The sequence below is a fragment of the Gobio gobio genome (assembly GCF_949357685.1).
Source record: "Gobio gobio genome assembly, chromosome: 16".
Lineage (NCBI taxonomy): Eukaryota > Metazoa > Chordata > Actinopteri > Cypriniformes > Gobionidae > Gobio > Gobio gobio.
The window spans coordinates 30,434,982-30,455,224 of NC_137109.1; the positions used below are offsets into that span (position 1 = coordinate 30,434,982).

General features: G+C 38.7%; 2 protein-coding genes across 2 annotated transcripts; both read right to left on the bottom strand.

The window, feature by feature from the left end:
- Nucleotides 1-1,215: 1,215 nt before the first annotated feature.
- slc25a5 (solute carrier family 25 member 5) lies at nt 1,216-3,704 on the bottom strand. The gene is made up of 4 exons (XM_079838769.1): nt 3,456-3,704; nt 1,975-2,461; nt 1,754-1,894; nt 1,216-1,670 (listed from the first exon to the last, which is right to left on the bottom strand). Exons 1-4 carry the CDS (start codon nt 3,564-3,566, stop codon nt 1,513-1,515), a joined length of 897 nt encoding a protein of 298 aa, XP_079694895.1. The 5' UTR covers nt 3,567-3,704; the 3' UTR covers nt 1,216-1,512.
- A 548-nt stretch (nt 3,705-4,252) lies between these two features.
- Nucleotides 4,253-10,670, bottom strand: slc25a43 (solute carrier family 25 member 43). Its single transcript, XM_079838770.1, has 5 exons — nt 10,261-10,670; nt 6,936-7,177; nt 6,615-6,787; nt 5,549-5,683; nt 4,253-5,252 (listed from the first exon to the last, which is right to left on the bottom strand). The coding sequence occupies exons 1-5, from the start codon at nt 10,530-10,532 to the stop codon at nt 5,040-5,042; spliced, it is 1,035 nt and encodes a 344-aa protein (XP_079694896.1). The 5' UTR covers nt 10,533-10,670; the 3' UTR covers nt 4,253-5,039.
- Nucleotides 10,671-20,243: the final 9,573 nt, after the last annotated feature.

Below are 20,243 nucleotides of genomic sequence, written 5' to 3' on the forward strand. Positions count from 1 at the left end.
AAGTACCACCACTTTCCTTTTTTACCAGGATCAGCGATCCAGTAAGCCTGAAGAGAAATTGATTATTGGACAGGTTAATTCAGGCAGCTGGCATATGATTAAACCTCTACAGTCACGATGGATGGAGTAGAGCCTGCTGCCACAGCCAGCAAGCGATTAAACCCATAAAAATAGAACCATACGACCGAATCTGTACAAGTCATGTGACCTGCTAGTAGAGCCTGCTGCCAGCCAGCGCAAGTTTGAACCGCCTTCCCCGGAAATACGTCACGTCCCAGAGTGAACATGGCGAGTCCGGCTCTTGTGTAATCGGCTCATCGTGTTAACGCTTACACGATGTATCAGGGAAATTGTCATTAAATTCAGTTAATTGTCAAACATTTTCAGTTATCACTGACAAAAGGGGTGCCAGGACAGGTGGTAAATTCACGAAAAATTCGTTAAAAAAAACCCTCATTGCATCCTGTAAAACCACACTCAGGAACTTGCCACGCCTGAAGTGAAGGTGATGCAAGGGCGGATTAGTGCGCTAATTTACGACTAGCCTGATGCCTACCAAGAGGTCACCAAGGTTTTAAGCCTAACAGGGCATATTTGAGCCACCTTCTCCAATAGTAAATCACACTCGAGAGCCATTAGCCTTAATTGTTTGATTCTAGTTTCTAACATATTAGGTGACCTGCATCACTGGGACCTTCTGACCCTCTTGCTTCAGCAAATTCCCCCCCTTTTAGGTTGATTCATGTGACTCTGCAAGCTTTGCAGATATGCATCTTTGGCAACTAAAACATCAACAACAAAAACCAACTCAAATGTGCAGATGCATGCTATAAAAGATACATATTTTGACATTTAGATTCCACTACACCACATGTAGGCCTCAAATAAATCATGTTTTGATGGAGTGAATTATGAGTGGCACAAGTGTCCCCTCAGCTGTCCTTGGCTCAGACTCAAGCACAACTCTGTAGGGCCAACAGAGTATGAGGTTGCATCTTAAGAAACAAAACACTGCCCGTCATCCAGGAACATGTCTAGAGGCATGTGTGAAGTCTAGCCTTTGAATATACACTTGAACACCTATATGACAACTTTGATGAAACCTTTTTTTTTTAAAAGGGTGGGGACTTTTTAATTTAGGAACAGGGCCGAAACAATCCAAGTGGCTGAGTCATTTACAACACCTGTTACACAACGAGAAAAGACAAGTTATGGTTTAGGTTCATTCAGTGGGTCTTTATTGATGCATTGACTAAAAACAGACCGGCTGGAAAACAGGTAGATTTTAGTACCCGGCATTCTTTCTTTCTGGGAATGACAGTATGGTGAGGGGAACAAAGAGAAAAATAAGATGAACGGGGCAAAAGAAAACCGCAAAAACAATTTCCCCAGTACAACTAGTACTGACATACTAGTTGGTCCCTATAAATAAGGCGGAATTTGAGAGTCCTTCCAAATGTACAAGATATGTTACAGTTAAACATCTCACATTGAATGGTGGACAGGAAACATTTACATGACCTTCTTCAGCTCATCATACAAGACGAGCACAAAGGCACCACCCATGCCTCTGAGAACATTGGACCAGGCTCCCTTGAAGAAAGCCTTGCCACCCTCATCACGAGAGATCTTCTTCCAGCAGTCAATTGTGCCACTGTACATGATGTCAGCTGTAATAGAAAAAAAATTAATCCACTGCTTTAACTAGTCAAATTGTACTAGAAACATCTTAAAAAGCAAAGCAGCAACTTGCCTCCTTTGCGTCCAGACTGCATCATCATACGACGACGGACTGTGTCGAAGGGGTAGGATGCAAGACCAGCAACAGCAGTCACAGACTGAGCAATCATCCAGCTGACAAAAATGTGGGTGTTCTTGGGATCGGGCAGCATACCTAAAGACAAAAGAGCAGATGTAACTAATGCAGCAACAGAACACACTGAAGGTGACACCTTAAACGCAATGTGGACTCACCCTTAGCTGTGTCATAGATGCCGAAGTAGGCGGCTCTGTAAATGATGATACCCTGCACAGACACGTTGAAGCCCTGGTACAATCCTTTGAGACCATCAGACTTGAAGATCTTTGACAAGCAGTTACCCAGGCCAGAGAACTCTCTCGCTGCTCCAGCCTTGCCGACATCGGCGGCTAGACGGGTTCTTGCAAAGTCGAGGGGGTACACAAAGCAGAGGGATGTGGCACCGGCAGCACCACCTGAGGCCAGGTTACCAGCGAAGTACCTCCAGAACTGGGTGCGCTTGTCCACACCATCAAGGAAGACCTTCTTGTACTTGTCCTTGAAAGCAAAGTTGAGGGCCTGGGTGGGGAAGTATCTGATGACATTGGCCAAGTTTCCTCTCCAGAACGACAGGAAGCCCTGCTCCTTGGGAATACGGACCACGCAGTCTACAATGCCCTTGTACTGCATATCTGCTGTAATCTGTTTGCTAGCATGTTGCACCTGTAAACACAAGAGGAAGTCAATGTATGCACACAATGAAACCTTTAATTGAATCAGTGAATTAATTAACTGAAGCCTCTGAGATTGCAAATGTCAAACTGAAGCAAATAAAACTGAATTAAGCGGAAAGTGGTTTAAAATAGCGATGGCTTAACAGAAACTCGAGGAACCGCGAACATGTGATTATGCGAAACGAAAGAAGCCGACAAAGCGCAAAACGCGCGATATCTTCCGGTAAAAAGTTCCTGTAAAACTTAAATTCACAAAAACTTACATTTGTGTTAAAATTGTGTGAGCTAGAAATATTCAACATTAAATCAGAGTTAGCATGTGATACGCCCATATAGCAGAGTGTCCTCCTAATAGCTGAGACTTCTTCGTCCTAGCGTCGAGCGTTAGCTTGCAAGCTAGCAATAAAGGCCTAGCTATTCACAGGCCTCCCCTTCTCGCGACCTTGGCGCGACGAGTGAAGATGCTGGTCCACAGTGTTTCACGGAAGTGTTTTAAAAGAAATTTATAAAAAGACTCCTCATAACTATAGTAAAGCTACAAGCTCATTTAGCGCTGTTAAATTCCAGTCGTCTAGAGGCTAAATGGTTGTCGATCAAGACATTTCTCAAGTTGCTCTCGAGGAGGGTTGCTAAAGGTTACAAGCTCTCAAGGCCTAGTCGATCCTCTTAACGAAATATTTGACGACCAGTTCAGTTTTTAAACGGCTCAGTTTAATACAAGCATCCGTTATTGACACACGTTCTCGTTTAGTCAGGCGTTTACTATTATATACGTGTACAAGTTATAGGTTAGGCTAATCTGCATTCAGTGTTCTAACACAGTGTTCAACCGCATATTAAAATGTGAAAAGACTATCACGTTTTATTCGAACCATAAACGGATCTAAAAATACACTGAGCTAGTGTTCACATTTTCTCCCATTCTAAAATGTCAAAATCTGGGATTACATAATAAATCCGAGAATATCACATCGCATATATACCTGAAGCAGCAGCTTGACTCTCTCAATGGGGGCAACGGCGGTTTTAGAGACAGCAGCGGCAATACCACCGGCCAAGAAGTCCTTGGCGAAAGAGATGGCGGTCTCATTCATTGTGTGATGGTCTTAGAGTGGTGTTGCTTGAAGAGGTATATCCCGCTCTGCCACAGGACTAGCGTGGAATGCCGGCTGATTCGAAATGGCCGATTGAAAAGTTGAAGCGACGGTTTTAAAAGGTTCGTCTCGCGAGAGAAATACGTATCCAACGCTTCTAAGATTTGATTGGACTGTAGATAAACGTCACAGATTCCAAAAGGCGGGGTCATCGCGTGATGACGGCGATGAATGGCTCGTAAGGTAACCTTAAGCCTTTTCAAGGTGGAAAGCGTAAATGACAACAGGAAGTTTTTAAAAGAGAAAATTTTGTTTCCAATAATTCATGACTAATATTTAAAACGTAACAACAACAAAAAAACAGACATTTTGCACTGATTTTGATACACACTGACAGCCCAATACAGCAAGAGAATCAGGATTGTCAAGTTTTTTTCTTTCAGCTGTCAAGCCAAGAAGCAGTTCTCCAAGGTGACATAGCATGCATGTTTGTTAGTAGCTATTGCTGCCTGTGTCCAGTTAATGATCTCCAAGGGCATGTGTGTGAAAGGAAACAGGCCGACATGTCAGTACAAAGTCCTTCACATGACTTTTGACTGTGTGGCAAAGCCAGTGATCCATTTTGGGAACATGTGACTACAGTAGGCAATACCAAATCAATACTATCTGAATCACTGCCATTTCTTCTAATGGAATTCCAATTTGTTTGTATTATATAATTAACATAGAGTACAATATGACAAGTATGCAATACGTTGACAACAAGGGCTAAGATGTTTATTGCAAATACTTAATTGTTACAATGTGATTGAAGATTTAATCTTAACATCTTAATGATATCATGGAAAACCACAAATCAGAGTTGTTAATTATTGGGTTACCATGTGTCCAGTTCAGCAGGATATTACATTACAATGCAGATTCAGGATCGTTGTATATGATCAAACTAGCCAATGCCAAAACTGCACCACAATATGACCATGTATGGACATGAGCATAAATAACAGAAGACCTTTAAAAAGGCCAAAGAGCTAAAATCCAGTAAAAGACTAGTACTTTGTTTGACAAAGGCATTGCTCTATACTGTTGAAATGATGTTCAACATATTTTCCTGAGTGATTAGATGGTTCTTACACTTTTCAGTGGAGTGTAAAGCTAAACGCAATACATGTCAATGTTGAAATGAAAGGGCACCTTTAACAATACCTCATAGACACACTAAGGGCCTGTCTGAGGTTTTTGAGGTACTGTAGAATGTACGTAACAGACTGTGCTTCAAGTATGTATGTGCAGAATCCTTAAAATAGCATATCGGAAGTTAAATACAACAAGAGGTAAACAACCGTTTGTAATAATCAAATATACTGCACAAAGTACCACTTTGAACAATACACTGATATTAAGTATTTGTACTGCTGGAATGCAAAATGCCCTTCTCAGAGTACTGTTTATTCCTGATAACTCTTGGATTAGTTACCAGCGGTTTCCTATGGATTCCTGTGCTTTGTGTGATTTTCTGTTTTTCAGGTAGCGCTTAAACTCCTGCAGTTCATATGGGCCCAGGCTTTGGTCCACGCCTGGTTTAAGTTTGTAGCTTAGTGGAGAAATGATATAGCCATTCCGGTAAAGGCAGACTTGCTTACACATCTCAAAGCAGCTGAAGAGCAGACCAAAATACGGGACGATCTGTAATGAATAAAATAAAACAAGGAAGTGGAAAGGCATTATTTATATAAAGTATTTCCATAAACAACCTCTGAAGACATTTGAGCATGCTATTAAATGCAGAGCCAGCTCAAGAAACTCTTGTTACTATCTGTTGTATTAATTTCATAGACTGCAAGGAGCAATATGGCTGTGTAATATACAACCCTGTCAGTTTTTTTTTTTTAAATGACAGATCGAAATTTGAATGACCATTTACACAGTGCTTGGGTTATATTTATCTCTCTCACCACACAAGTACATAAAACAGACATCACCTTCACCATGTTGGCTGTAAGGCCACTCCAAAGAGCCATGACACCCTTGGTCTTGATGACCTGTCTGAAGCAGTCTATCATTCCATTAAAATGGACATCAACTCCTCCACAATGGGGCAAAAGAAGACTCTGGGCCTAAAATAATAATTTGAGAAACAATGATTTCCTGATCATTGAGAAATACTTGGATAAGAGAATACTGACATTATTAAAATATTTGTATTCAATTCATGTACATTTGCTTTGCATTGACTGCCCTACTGAAACACATTTGCCTACACTTAACTAACCATAAACCCTCTTGATGTTTTTTCCGTAGGCCGTGTTGATTGTGTCAATAGATACTTTGGTAACACTATACAGTAAGGTTTCATTTGTACTAACATGAACTAACAATGCGCTATATATTTGTTATAAAATTTATCTTTGTTAGTTAGTTAGTAAAAAAAAAACAGCTGTTCATTGTTTGCTCATGTTAATTCACAGTGCATTAAATAATGTTAACAAATACAAAATTTGATTTTAATAATGTATTAATAAATGTTGAAATTTTAACTATGATTAATAAATACTGTAGAAGTATTGTTAATTCTTAGTTGATGTTAACTAAAGTAGTTGAAACCTTTTTGTAAAGTGTTCCTGATACTTTTTTAAGCACCAAACTGAAAGTCTCAGAATATTTAACAGTTTTGGTCTGTTTATTTCTGACAATGCAATTTAACTTACAAAAGAAAAAAAGCAGAACTTGTCATTTCTAGTTTGGCTGTTTGTAGAGCAAATCAAAACATAGGAACTAGATCAGCTGTACCACTATATTTGTTGTGTGTGTTAAAGGTCAGATATCTTTAGACAATTTATCTTTGGCATAGGCAGACACTGGACGGTATGTACGTTCTCAGCTGCTGCAGGGCCTTTTGTCCTTCATAATGGTGTCCAGCATTGTCCTGTGTGACCTGTTGCAAAGACTATTCATTTTATATTATATATATATATATAAAATGAAGTCTGTGACTCTGGTACCATTGTGCCCCCTTGTGATGACACATAGCACTACACCTATTCTCACCTGCATCTTCTTTTTAACAGTTTCAAAGGGGAAGGAGAGAGTCTGAGCGACTCCTGCCGCAAGACAGCCATTGATGAAGTTCTGCAAAGACGTGAAGCGAACATGACGCTCCTGCCACAGCTTATCCAAATTGACATACACCGCATAGCAGCCAACAGAGAACGGAACAGCGCCTATTCCACAGTAATCCAAACATAAAGTTCCATCAACTTCTTAACAAGTATTGTAAAACTTTTTATTAATTAGAAGGTATGAGCTTGGTTTTGATGTTTGAATTCAGAATTATTCTGAGGTCTAAACAGTGTCTGAATTAATACATACCTAACACTGTGAGGGAAAAACCCCTGTAGAGAGCATGAAGTCCTTCATTTCTGTAGATGCTGGAGAGAGAATGCAGCAACCCTCTGTAAGTTGGTTCTTTGCAATTCTGAGCAATAAGTCTGGTTTCAACCACCTCCAACGGATATGTTGCTAGAGCAGCAGATATGCCTGCCAGCCCACCGGCTACTATGGCTCTCCATTGTGAGATATCACCCAGTTCATCAATGTGAAGGTGGACAATACTGCCAAAAATAGAATAAAATGTATAGTAAGCATTTTTGATAAGTGTAGAGTACCAGACAAATCTACCAGACACATCTAACTGATATATTCACATGATATTAAAGACCTACTGATCTAAAGGCTAAATGTTTAGTTAGGCCCTGTCCCAAATGGCACCCTAAACACTGGCGGTCTTCCTACAAGTCTGCACTTTCGTGATGTAACGCCACTTTTACTGTTGGGAAGAAGTCTGCTGTGGAGCTCGCTTCAAGGGCGCATATTGACTGCAAAATACGGTCTCATGGAGTAAACAGACACACGTGGCACGTGGCAGCCATTGTAAGTCCACAAGACCGACAGTGCATATGAAGTGTGCCACAGGGCCTTAAATGCTTGAACTTAAGGAAGTTTTGCGCAGTATTATACAATGTGTTGACATAATTTCCTCTGAAACAGTAAGACAGGGCAGGACATATGTAGCCTGACGTCGTCATACTCAGATTCTAGTCAGAGTACGAGTCTGATACCGCTCTATTGGGCTGTGATTATGGGAAGAAAATGCCTCTGCACTCAATTGACCTATTTAGTTACTGTTGCTAACTCGAACAAACAAACACAGTTGCTAACTGTCTTACAATGACAGCTGTCAGTGTGAAAACCTTATCCCAAAATGTTTTTGGAATGTAGCGGACCCCATCTGAATGATGGCCATACTTTACTAATGGTTTATGAAGTTTATTGCGTCCTTTTTCATTCCAAAAAAATGACCGTAAGAGCTGAACAAACAAGTATAAGAAGTGCGTAGCAACGTTGCATTCACAAACTCTCTCTCTCCGTTGCATTATCATTCACATACACAGTCATTTGGAAGCGAGGGTTTACAGATCTCGATGCAAGCGGGAGAAGCCTCATGTTATGGTCGTCACGATGGTCACAGATGACAACATCCAGGATCAACACTAATACCGCAGGGTAAAATTAAATTAATTTACATTTAACCAGTTTAATATGGAGAGAACTCACTAACGTTTATGTGTGTTTTACCTACACTGTACATGACGCAAGAACAGTTAGTTATTTCGGTTTGTACGTTAGCAGGGACTCACTAACTTTAAACGTAACTTAATGAGAGTACGACAACCAGAAAATCCTCTCAGGATACCTGGAATCAGTGTTACAGTACCCCAGACATATATAAAGCCCGGCCAGACAATTTGATTGGTCCGAACAGCTCTGGTTCGAGCATAGTTGCTCTACAACGGATCAAGTCCAGACCGAACTTCCCGACCTCAAATGTTGTGGGCGGGGCTATGTTAGGCTTGCATCCAGGCTAGGACATATCACTTCTCCCCTTTTTTTAAATAGACAATAGCATTTTGTATATATCACAGCTCTGCCAGAGCCATTGAGCTCGGTAAAGACAAAGTTTCCTCCTAATCTCTACTCCATATCGCTTTAAAATATAATATTCAGTGCAGAGTTCAAATGGGTCTGATACGTTTTCTGGTCTGCGCCAACTTGAGCACATGATCTGCTCTGTGCTATAATGTAGGGGGTGGGATGCTTCAGATTCTGGAGAGCATTTGATTGGACCGAAAATCTGATTAAGACGCTCAAGTGCAGAGTGATGTCATCAAAATCACTTATCTATATTGTTGAAAGTGAGAGACTAAGTTTTTAATGCTTATATCTTCTAAATGAGAACTTAATTTGTCATTGTTTAGCACATTAGCTTATAGACAACAGTAAGGCTAACATGTTCATACTAAAAGCCAAACAAAATTCATTTTGATTTCATGGGGACTTTGATACACATAATTTGTGGCTATGTACACTTTAAGAAATGTGCAAAAATACAGCACAATGTACCATGTTAATATATAGGAATTTTCTGTGTTGAATTTAGTGATATTTTGAATTCATTGTGTTTTAAGGTTGATGGAAACATACGCAATCTTAACAGAAAAGGTACTGCTAATTTTCAGTCCAGTGCAATTTTTTTCTTAGTGTATGAACTACTAAAACGTTTATGTGAATTTAACAAATATAATTATAATTTAAAAGGTACAGTCATTTTGTTGCTATACTGCATATATACTTTGGTCTAAAATGTTTGTAATTCGAAAAAATTAGCCAAAATTCTAAACATAATCAGTTGAATAAAAATGTATGTTTAAAAGTTATAATTGTTTTAAGTATTGTTATTTTGTGTTATTAAGATATAGATTAGTGTTCATTATTACATAATTATTATATAGGTAGTAGCCCTAGAAAATTATATCCTTTACTAAAAATTGTCACAACACGATGATTATTAAACAACAACAACATAAACTTGCATTCGAGAGGTAACGTTACACGCGTATTCTTTTCACAGGAACAATGTGTTCAAAACAGGTCGGAATACACCCTCCACTCGTTTTCCTGGAATATTGGAACACCATGTACGGGTCTTTCTAAAACTGTTTCCGGTGTCTCCGTTGACCCATGCAGCATGTGAAAATACACGTGACAAGATGTACTTTCGTTTATGGACAGGCACAGGCTGCGCTGAACGCTGTTCCCAAGTGCATGGTACATATCCATGGAAACACTACAGCTGAAATTGACACCGCACCCGTTTTACAAATACAAACATTTTATGATTTCACAGAATTAAGGCCACGCCCACGTAGCCCTCTGGTTATAGGGTTCAGGATGACGCCACATCAACGCGCTAGTTTTCTGAGCTACGTGATTGGTTAGGACACGAAGGCGTGATGTGTTACAAGATGAACTAACGTAAACCTCCGCTAAACAAAAGAAGCTAAGCTAATGAAGCAAGGGGGTTGAAATAAAATAATTTCTCTAAACGATCCGACGTAAATGTAAATTCTTAAGTACATTTAAATGAGTCATCTCTTGTTAGTATACATTTATAATTAAATGATGTTCACTCTTCTACTTTCAAACGCTAGCAAGCTAACACGTCAACTTCCTGTTGTCTGTGTTTACCATCACAGCCGATTGAACAACCAACACTGAACAACGAAATGTACATCGGGCATTAACGCTTATTATCAAGCATTCATTTATTAAAAAATATATAATATCTAATACTTACTTTTTGTAAGTTGTTAAATGAATTGCACTGTAGGGGAACAACCGCAGACAGGAAACCATATTACCCTTCCAAAATGCTCGAAGTCCCTCATTCTGACAAATAAACACAAAACTGTGCAGAAAACCGCGTTTACAGTGAAATGTTCCTATTTGGCTCAAAATCTTTACGACTTCCAGTGGTGACGTTACAGTTTTGCTAAAAATCCCTGCAAAACCGACGCAGAGTAAACTTTGAGAACTTGTCAGTCGATCGTCCTTTTTTACAATGGCCATATTTCATAAGAAAAACGATTTTTCTTCTTCTGTTCTCCAGCCGTCGAAGGAAAAATAAGAACATGAACACACTAACTGTTTTGTTTACCATCCAGCTGCAGCGCAATGTGTGGTTCAGCGGCCAGTCACATGGTAGATATTTTGGGGAAGGCGGGGTGTTGTTTATGCAAGGCGCAGGTTTGGTTGCATGCAAACCCAATTCAATAGCTGTCAAAAAGCTATAGATGGAAATAAATGTCACTGACCATATCGACACAAACAAAGTTAATGTGCTTTCCTTATTCATTTTAGGCCAATGCAAATCTGATGAAAAATGGATGAACCATGGACATGTCAATATAGTCTACTCCTCTTAGCAGGTGCTATACTGGGTTCGGTGTGAAAACAGACTTTTGAAAATACCATTATTAGGGGTTCCCTAGTTGGGGATATAATTTATATTTTAAACCACATGCAGACAATGTAGGCTATGAAATTTGCAAAGCATTTGGAGGATAACATGGATATATGGAAATCCTATATAGGCCTACATTTTAATCTGGAACTCAATATTTGTAAGACCTCTCACACACAATCAATCTCTGTTATGCGTGTTTATGATATGTGAATAATATGAAAATGAGTAAAGACAAAAAAATTGTAAATATAAACAAATGAATGTTTATTATGCAACAATAGGCATTTAAATCTAGGCATAGGTTTTTTAAAGAACCTTTTCCTTCCAAATAACACCTGTTCTTGGCAGCGATGAGTAAAGTATTCCTGTGATACCGGGCTGTTTTTTTTTATGTATGTATAAGTTATAATATTTTAGAGCACTTATTATTCAATTTCGTTATTTTCAGAAATTTAGTTGTTTAATTGTATACATTTAATTGGTAGCCTTACCAACCCCTAACCCTAAACATAGTCCAACCCATTGGCAACCCTCTTAAAATATTTAACCTTATTTGTTTCAATGTATGAGTAACTATATTCTGGTTTCAAAGTTTTCTTGGAAAGAAAGAGTATTTTCTGTGTATGTGATGATATCTGATGTTTTAGTGACACTTCAATTGCTCTACAAACTAGTGTTTATTAGTAGGCCTACGTTAATAAATTTAAATAATTTGAAAACAAATAGCTTACTACTTTACAACATCTAGCAGCACAATGAACTGTTTTTGCACAGTTAAATAATAACTGGAGAAAATTGTATAATTTCTGTGAGTCTAGTCTTTGCATCTGTTTGTTTCAAATTTGAATCGGGTCTCATCTGTTGGAGTAGAATTGACTGTCTGTTCTAAAAAAATCTGTGGTCCTAGTAACTGCGGTCCTGAAACTGCAACCTCCATCCGGTATCTATTGTAGGAATTCTTTATTGTAGTAATACTGGCAGCAACTGGTATAGTGTGGCAATAGAAAAGTACCAGTAAGTTACCAGCAGATGGCAGTCTTGGTCCAAAAAATATAGGCTATTATAATCATATAATTATAATAGCCTAAAGGATGAAAGTCTTTGCGATAGTCCACACTCTAAATAAAAATGGTGCTAAATAGCACTTAAAGTGGTTCATTGGCTTGTAATCATAGGGGAACCACTTTAAGTGCTATAGCACCTATCTTTACAGGGGCTATAATACAGAAGTTAACCTTTGTCAAATGGTGCTATGTAGAACCATAAGAGGTACATTCAAAGCCAATCACAATCTTTCTCTCATCGTCCAATTGTTTTCCTCCTTCCACATAATTTAACGTGCAATTTACTGTCAGTATCCAAACGGTCTTGTTGCATCCCACCACCACCCCATTCTCCTCCTTAGATTTTAGATATATTACTCCACTCCACATGTGTTTACTATGAGAATTTACAACAATGACAAAAGCTGTTTAGAATCACTTTTATGCTTTTCTGAGGTCAAAAAGTCTCGTGTGGGGGCGCTGGAATATTTCCTTATAGGGCGGCCTTGGGGGCATAAAGGTTGAGAACCATGTTATCTTCAGGAAATACACTGTATTTTAATGTCTTTTTTTTATTCTTTCCCCAACTAAGAGACTAAGAGAGAGTTAGAGAACCTTTAAAGAACTATACAGGGGCTTAACATGTTATTTGTATGGCAGTGATGCTATATAGCACCTTAACCACCCCAAAGCACCAATTTTTTTTTCTGTGTGCATAGGTTTTGGTTCAGTGTTTTTGAAGTTTTCCTAAGTAATGATCACATTATACTTATATTTTGGCCAAAATGCGGTAGCTGTATTTTGTAAATTATAAAATAGAAATATGGAAGAGAATATAGGACTTTCAAACTTTGCATAGAAAAGTAAAATATGTGAAACACACACCATTCTCCATATAAAACATACCAGTCACAGCTCACTTCCGTGTAATTTTGGGGTCAGTAAGTTTTGAAAAATATATATATAATAATAATACTTTTATTAACAAGATGCATTCGTTTGAACCAAATTAAATTGCACCAAATCAGTGATTTCTGAAAGATCATGTGACTGAAAACTGGAGTAATGGTGCTGAAAATTCAGCTTTACCATCACAGGAATACATTTTAATATATTCATATAAATATTTAATATATATTCAAACAGAGGTTTTTTTTATTGTAGTAATATTTAACAGTATTTCTGTGTTTTATATAAATGTTGCCTTTATGAACATGAAAGGCTTTCAAAAACATTAAAAAAGCATATGCCCCAAACCTTTAAATGATAATGCAACTGCATATTTCAATATACAAATAAACATTTGAATTTACTGTGAATTTTCCTTGTATGCATACAAATGTAAATTTTCATAATATATATTGCTTTTAGGAAGTTAAATAGCTAAAAAAAATCAGCTGTCAAACAATGTCTTATGACGATCCACAGTCAGACAGCCAGCAGATGGCAGTCTTTACCCACAACAATTAGTCACATAGTTTAAGAGTACCTACATTTACAACAAACCAAAAAAGAGAGAAATGTGTTAACATCTGTTATGATGAAATGATGTATGTAAATAAATCATATTAGTAAGGGGTTGCATATGAGGAAGATCTTTTTTTTTAAAAGGTTATTAATAATATGTTGTAATTAATGCATTAATAACACTACAGTATTATTAGCAGAGCAATTCACAATATATAAAGGCAGCATTGTTTTACAACATAAGCACTGAAGGTGATTGTATTTACTACCGTATCAGTTAAGTGGGGAACCTATCTTGTTCATGAATGTTATGGCTTTCATTTTATCACTTTGAATATTCAAGTAAAGTACACATAAAAATGGGGTGAGGTTTTATCGTCAAAGCAGACACTAGTTTTGTCTTCGAATGTAGCAAACTGTGAGTTAGGTAAACAACTTCTCCATGCCAGTCATCCCTTTAGACCCTTTCATGACAACAAACACGATCAAGGATGCCACATTCTAGCATGTTGCCCTATGTATGAAAATGAGCACATAAGTCCCCCTAATTTCCCAGCAGGGTCTTGTAGTTCCTTTCCTGTTAGAGCTAGTGTTTGTTTTCAGCCTGTATCCCCCTGCGATGTGCGCCTCCCTCCCCTGCTGAGTCGACAACCTCAGCTGCCTGTGAAGAGCCCACCTCCTGTCTGTAGCTGGGCCACTTGGCTTTTTCACAAAGGCTACTGGAATAACAGTGCCCCGAGAAGGAAATGACAGTCTGTTCAAAAGACCCCTATGCCACAGAATTGTGCTGGGGGGCTGGTACAGTGCGGGAGATGTTTTATCATTGCATATTGGTTCAATATCAATTCAACATCACCAAGCACCACTCAAGTTAACCGAGGTTTGTCATATTGCAGCATAGATGGTGAACTGGAGACATACTTCTCAGGGAGTTACTATATTTACACGTTCAATATTTACAGTCATGTTGACTGTCATTGCGAGCTGACCGCAGTGAGAATGAGTGAATTTTCAGCCCTCAGAAGCAGTAAAAGTCCCGGCACTTCCTTTGTACGTGACAAGGAGGACTCCTTTGATCTTTCGGTCATATGTATGCGGCTCCAATTACAAGATAATGGAGTGATGCTTATGAAAGATCAGGTGTGAAGTGTGCGCATGTGCTGGATCTTATCAATTAGTGGACGAGCCACTTGTCAAGACGGACACATTGTGTGCTACCGAGAGAAAATATCTTCTCGGGCCCCTTTAATGTGTCTCTCAATCATGTTTTCACCTTTGTTTATTCGCTTTTACCCATACTCGCCCGCCTCCTCTGTGATCTGCTTCTACTTTAGTGGATAGGGCACTGACTTCCTCTTGAATTCACACAGTGTCCTTCCTGACTCCCGCACTGACTGTGTGTCCTGGACTTATTAACCCGGGAACTTTCAGAGCTCCTTTGTCTTGCTCTTCTCTATACTTAAGGGGGCTGCGAGCGGAGGGGAAAGCTATTGTCATTCACTGTATGCCATGCGCAAGTCTGCCCTTGATCCCTGGCTTTGAAATGGAGTGCTGGAGGAAGAGAGACTGACTCGAGCAATAGTGTCTGACCTAGGCTCTCTTTCTCATCCTCTTTAATATATATGATAAAACATTTCTACTGATAAATGACGATTAAATGTTCTTTGCAATAGAATATTTTTTATTTAAATAATGTAAAGTCATTTGAAACTATTTACGGTTCTCCACAATTCTTTTTTTGAACTCCTCGCCCTGCATGATATAATTTGTTGTGAATGTAAAGCATCAAAAGAGGGCGCTCTTTGTCAGTCAGTGCGGTGATGGAAACAGGCCTCTTCTAGCAAACTGGTGCCAGGCCAGAGACAAGAGCAATAAAGTTCTCACCTCATTATCAAGAACACAGCCACATCACAGCCTACTGCCAGGTGGGACGGGAGGAGGGGGGAAAGATAGAGGGGTTGTGGAGATAATCTGGAGGAGAAAAAAAGGGCTGATCTGACACCCTTCATCTGGGAAGACTGCAGAAAGTTGACTAACCCAAATTCCACAGAAAGGAAATGTTCTTTACTGAAAATCTCTGGACTGTATGGATTTGTATGTTTTATGATGTTTAAGTATAATAATAAAGATTATCTAATAATCATATGTAAGTATAATATTTAGCCTAATTGCACTGGATTGATATAGGCCAGGGTTTCCCAAACAAATGAATCAATAATTTTAAAATAAAAAAACTTACAAGAAAAGATAATATTTTAAATATTAACGTCTAACAGGGTTAAAAGATACTGGAATTTATTTATCTATTTTATGTTAAATGTTCACTTTAGGGACATAACAATTATATTAATAGTATATTTGTTTACAGGCAAAACTGTTGTTAAATGATTGAAATATTAACTTAAAATCTTTCAAATTAACTTTGAAAGTCAGAAGTAAATATTTTCGGTCAAAAGGGTTTGGCTGACAAAAAGTTTGGAAATCCCTGATATAGGCTATTTAGGTCATGAAGAATAATTACTATATACACGAGAAGCTTTCAGGAGAGCCATTTAGTTATACAGGCTTGCAAAGTACTAGATAGACCTGGGCTCCTAGCAGCTGCTGTTCTCCTATCTTCACATGTACAACCAATAAATCAATATCAAATCTAGCAGGAAGCCAGATGGCCTCCCTCCAGACCTTCGACATAGTGGGTCACAGACCTCTTAAAGCCAGCATGGCTACTGTAAGCCAGACCAATAGAGAAGAGCCTTTGAAGGCTTAGACATTCAACAAGGAGGCTATGAATGACTAAAGGGGACAAATAAGCTGTTACGACTCGGGTCAGATCAGTGTTTGTGTTTCTCTGAACATCAAAGGTCAGAAACTGTTTGATATGCAGCCCCCACACCTTGATCCAGAGCCGGGACAGGTAATGGGGTGGAGTAGTCCATTGAGTAACAAGGAGGGGGGGCTTGTAGAGTCCTCCTCTTAGGTCTTGCCATAGGGCACTCGACTCAGACAAAGAATCTTTTAGGGCCTCCGACTCCCTACAGAGCAGTCGGCCCCATGAAACCATGAGCATCTTCTGTTCACGGCAGTGGCCTGCGCCAGTACCTGGTTATATGGGCCTTTCTGTGGTCCTCATGGGACTTATGCATGCGGTGCCTGGTACTGATACAGATAAATCATAAATCAACCACTTTTTAGCATATTTTCATTTTTGTATCACATGGTAATACCATGGTACTTTGTAATACTCAATTTTAATAGTGCTTCCAAGACCACCATGTAACAGTATTTTTTGTGTCTAGTTCTGACTATTCACTACTGTTCAAAAGTCTAGGGTCAGTAATATATTTAAAAAAAATAAAAAAAAATTATTCAGCAATAAATAGATTAAATTAATTGATCAAGTGACAGTAAAGATTTATAATTTAAATAAATGCTGTTCTTTTAAACTGTTTATTCATCAACAATTTAATGAAATGTATCACGTTTTCCCCGACATTGATAATAAAAAGAAATGTTTCTTGAGCAAGAAATTATGATTTCTGAAGGATCATGTGTCAGACTGAGTAATGGCTGCTGAAAATTCAGCTTTAATAAATTACATTTTAAAATACATTCACATTTCCCATAACAGTAATACAATTTATTTTCAAAATATATTCAAATAGAAAACATTTTTTTAAATTGTAATTATGCTTCACAATATTCCTATTTTTACCGTATTTTTCATCGACTAAATGCAGCTTTGGTGAGCATATGAGACTTCTTTCAAAAACATAAAAAAAAAAGTCTTACTGACCCCAGACTTTTGAACAGTATTGTACCCATCAACTACACCTAACACCTTCACATTAAACATAATCTAAAATGTCTTTAATAAATGGTTACTGTTATGTTATTGGCTTTTCTTGACTACATTTGAATACTTAAATTTTAATCAAATGCTAATCAAAACAACATCTCACAATATGGGCTTGTAAAAACATTTCTATTGTATAATATCAAGGAAATGCTATTACCCTGCCTCCTTGTCACTAGCAAGAAGTTTTTTATGCTCCAGGGTCTAACACAGATGATATCGGGGAGAAAAAAAAACCAAGAAAAAAAACAACACAAGTTAAACAGTAGTTTGATTGAATGGCTGTTCACAGAGGAGTGTGAAATGCCAGCTCTATGGTGAGGTGTGACTAGGGTGAAGGGGGCAGCTCTGGCCTTTGTGTAACTCCCAGGCTGAATGTGCAGCAGCTATTGTTCAGGCACGACCGCCTGGCCTCTCAGTCTCTCTCCTCCACAGCTTTGTCCAAAACTGCATGACCACTTCCTTAACCCAGGTCAGGGCTAGGTCGTGACTTTGGTAACTTACCCCTGGACCGTCTGCACTGTCTTCTCATCCAGAAATGCATAAATGTTCAGTCAGGATTACTTTGAAATACACTTGAGGACCTTTGGACCTAAAAAGTCAAAAAGAAAAATTCATACCTTTAATGAGGGTAAAAAAGCTACCAGATTGAATGAAAACAATTCCATCCACTAGGAGAAAGATCACAAGTAGTCAAATTTATAGCATAATAAATTACGGATTACATGAATCACTTCACAGAGTGACCAGGAGTGTACATAACATGCTCAGATTTACAATGTTGAATTAACCCCCCTGTTAACCCTAATGGGCTCTTCTGTGTAACTGTGAAGACACAGGTCAGTCTGGTCTCTTTCTCTTGTTCCAAGGCCTTTTTGGACTGTAAAGAATGAAAACCCTTCTCTGTTGATAAGAAGAGGAAAGGCTAAAGTGCTTAAAGGCATGGTCTACACAGTTTTGGAACTTTGATGGAGGCCGAGTGAAGAAGGAGGGGAGGTATATCGGCTGATAAAGATCACCATGGGTCTTTGATCTTTAAGGAACTGATAAGATGTTACCAAGTGGCATGCTGGGTGGACAAGCAGGCCCACATGACAGGTACAAACAAGCAAACACAGCCCTGGAGGTGATGTCTTCAAGGAGAACCAGATAGCTACAGGAGGAATGGCAGATGGGCAATTAGCCATTTCGCTTTGGAGTGAAGTGGAGTGAAAAGTTAACACAGCACACTTGCCTCACTGAGCAAAGTACTTTCGGCTCAAATTAGATACATTTTGCTCGAGCAGGGGACATTATTTATGGTTTAAAAAGAGAGGAGATCATGTTCCCATTTACCTAATGCATGCAACTAATCTACATTTCTTTGCCAGAACTTCAGGACAAAATAATCAATTAAAGAACATGCTCCACACCAACACAGCAGACTGAATCAAAGACATCATGCATTTTAAATACATTTGCTCAATTTGATGGCTGGAGATTGTTAAAGTGACACTCGAATGTCAAACTAAAGCATAGCGGGGGTGGGCTGCGTCTGTGTGCTCCCTAGGCACTGATTTAGGGCCTGCATGTGGATGCCAGACAGAGCCTGAAGTCTGGGGGTGCAAGCTGCAGCCTGAAACAGATGCCTGGCTGTCTGGCGGAGGGAGGAGGGAAGTCTGTGGTGAATAAAATGGGGGGAACTGCCTGTGGAGTTAATGTGCTTTCATTGGTCCTCCTAGCAACAGAGCTGTAATATTCACTGCACCTGCACCAGGTCTGTAAGTGAGATGCAGGACACAGTGGATAACCATGAGTGCACATGTAATTATGTATATTGGCTTGCACACGTTATACAGTGACAGGAAAGAGAGGTCATACACACAAATTACATCAGTGACAATTCAATAATCTAGTAAAGACATTTCTCTTCTGATGACAAGGCACTCTAGCAATCAAAGCAAAACATGCTCTTTATTATCAATACAAAATAAAAATATCTGTTATGGACGGGCAATCCATGGAAGAAAAGCGGTTTGTAAAGTGGATAAAATAAAATCTATGATGGACTCATCATCTGTCTAGGACAAGCGTTTGGAAAATGCGGATAATAAAATAAAATATATATTAAGATAAAGTCTAATTCCTGTTCATGGCCCAACGACAGACAATTAAAAGAATTAAGACGTAAGAGCCTTCATTATCAGTTCCCTCCTACAGACATCAAAAGACACATACAGTGAGAGTGCAGCTGCCCTGGTGGTGTGACTTTCTTCTCTCACACTGCTGTTTGTGTTGAGGATGTTTACCGATCCCAGGGAAGACAAACAGGTTCCTTCTTATTTGTGGGAGTTGTGCTCAAACACAGGGGCCAATAGGACTGATTCAGCAAAAGGGTCAGTCTGTTACTCATTGTTGTTTTTCGTGTCCTTTCACGTTAGTGTCTTCATACACACAGACTTTCCCGTCAACTGCCAGGGTCACAACTGGAATGTTTTAGATTCCATGACCTTTTATAATACAGAGGCTATACTAATGCTGGAAAAAACATTTCTGTTATATTCACATTTGATGTATTATACCGATATCAGATACAACTTTGGTTGTAAATGCCAATCTGTTTATACATAAAACACATATAATTCAATTGAAAATGCGTATTACCACTTACCAGCCCAGATGAATGGCTTTAACTCGCAGTCACCTATCCATTGTGAGTGTAAACATCTGGGAACAGCTGCACAAATGTAGCACAGGCACAGCTGATGTCTGCAATGGCACAGGAAAACAATTTTATATTCGCTCTGGTGTATCCAAAATGGTCAATGTTTATGATAATGTCTTTATTCATATTATTTATTTTATTAATTATTCTTTATATATTATTGTTTTAGTTCTTGAATTATTTATATATAATGATATCTTGTACTATATGCTCTGGTGATATGTTTGATTATTTGGTGTTTCTTGTG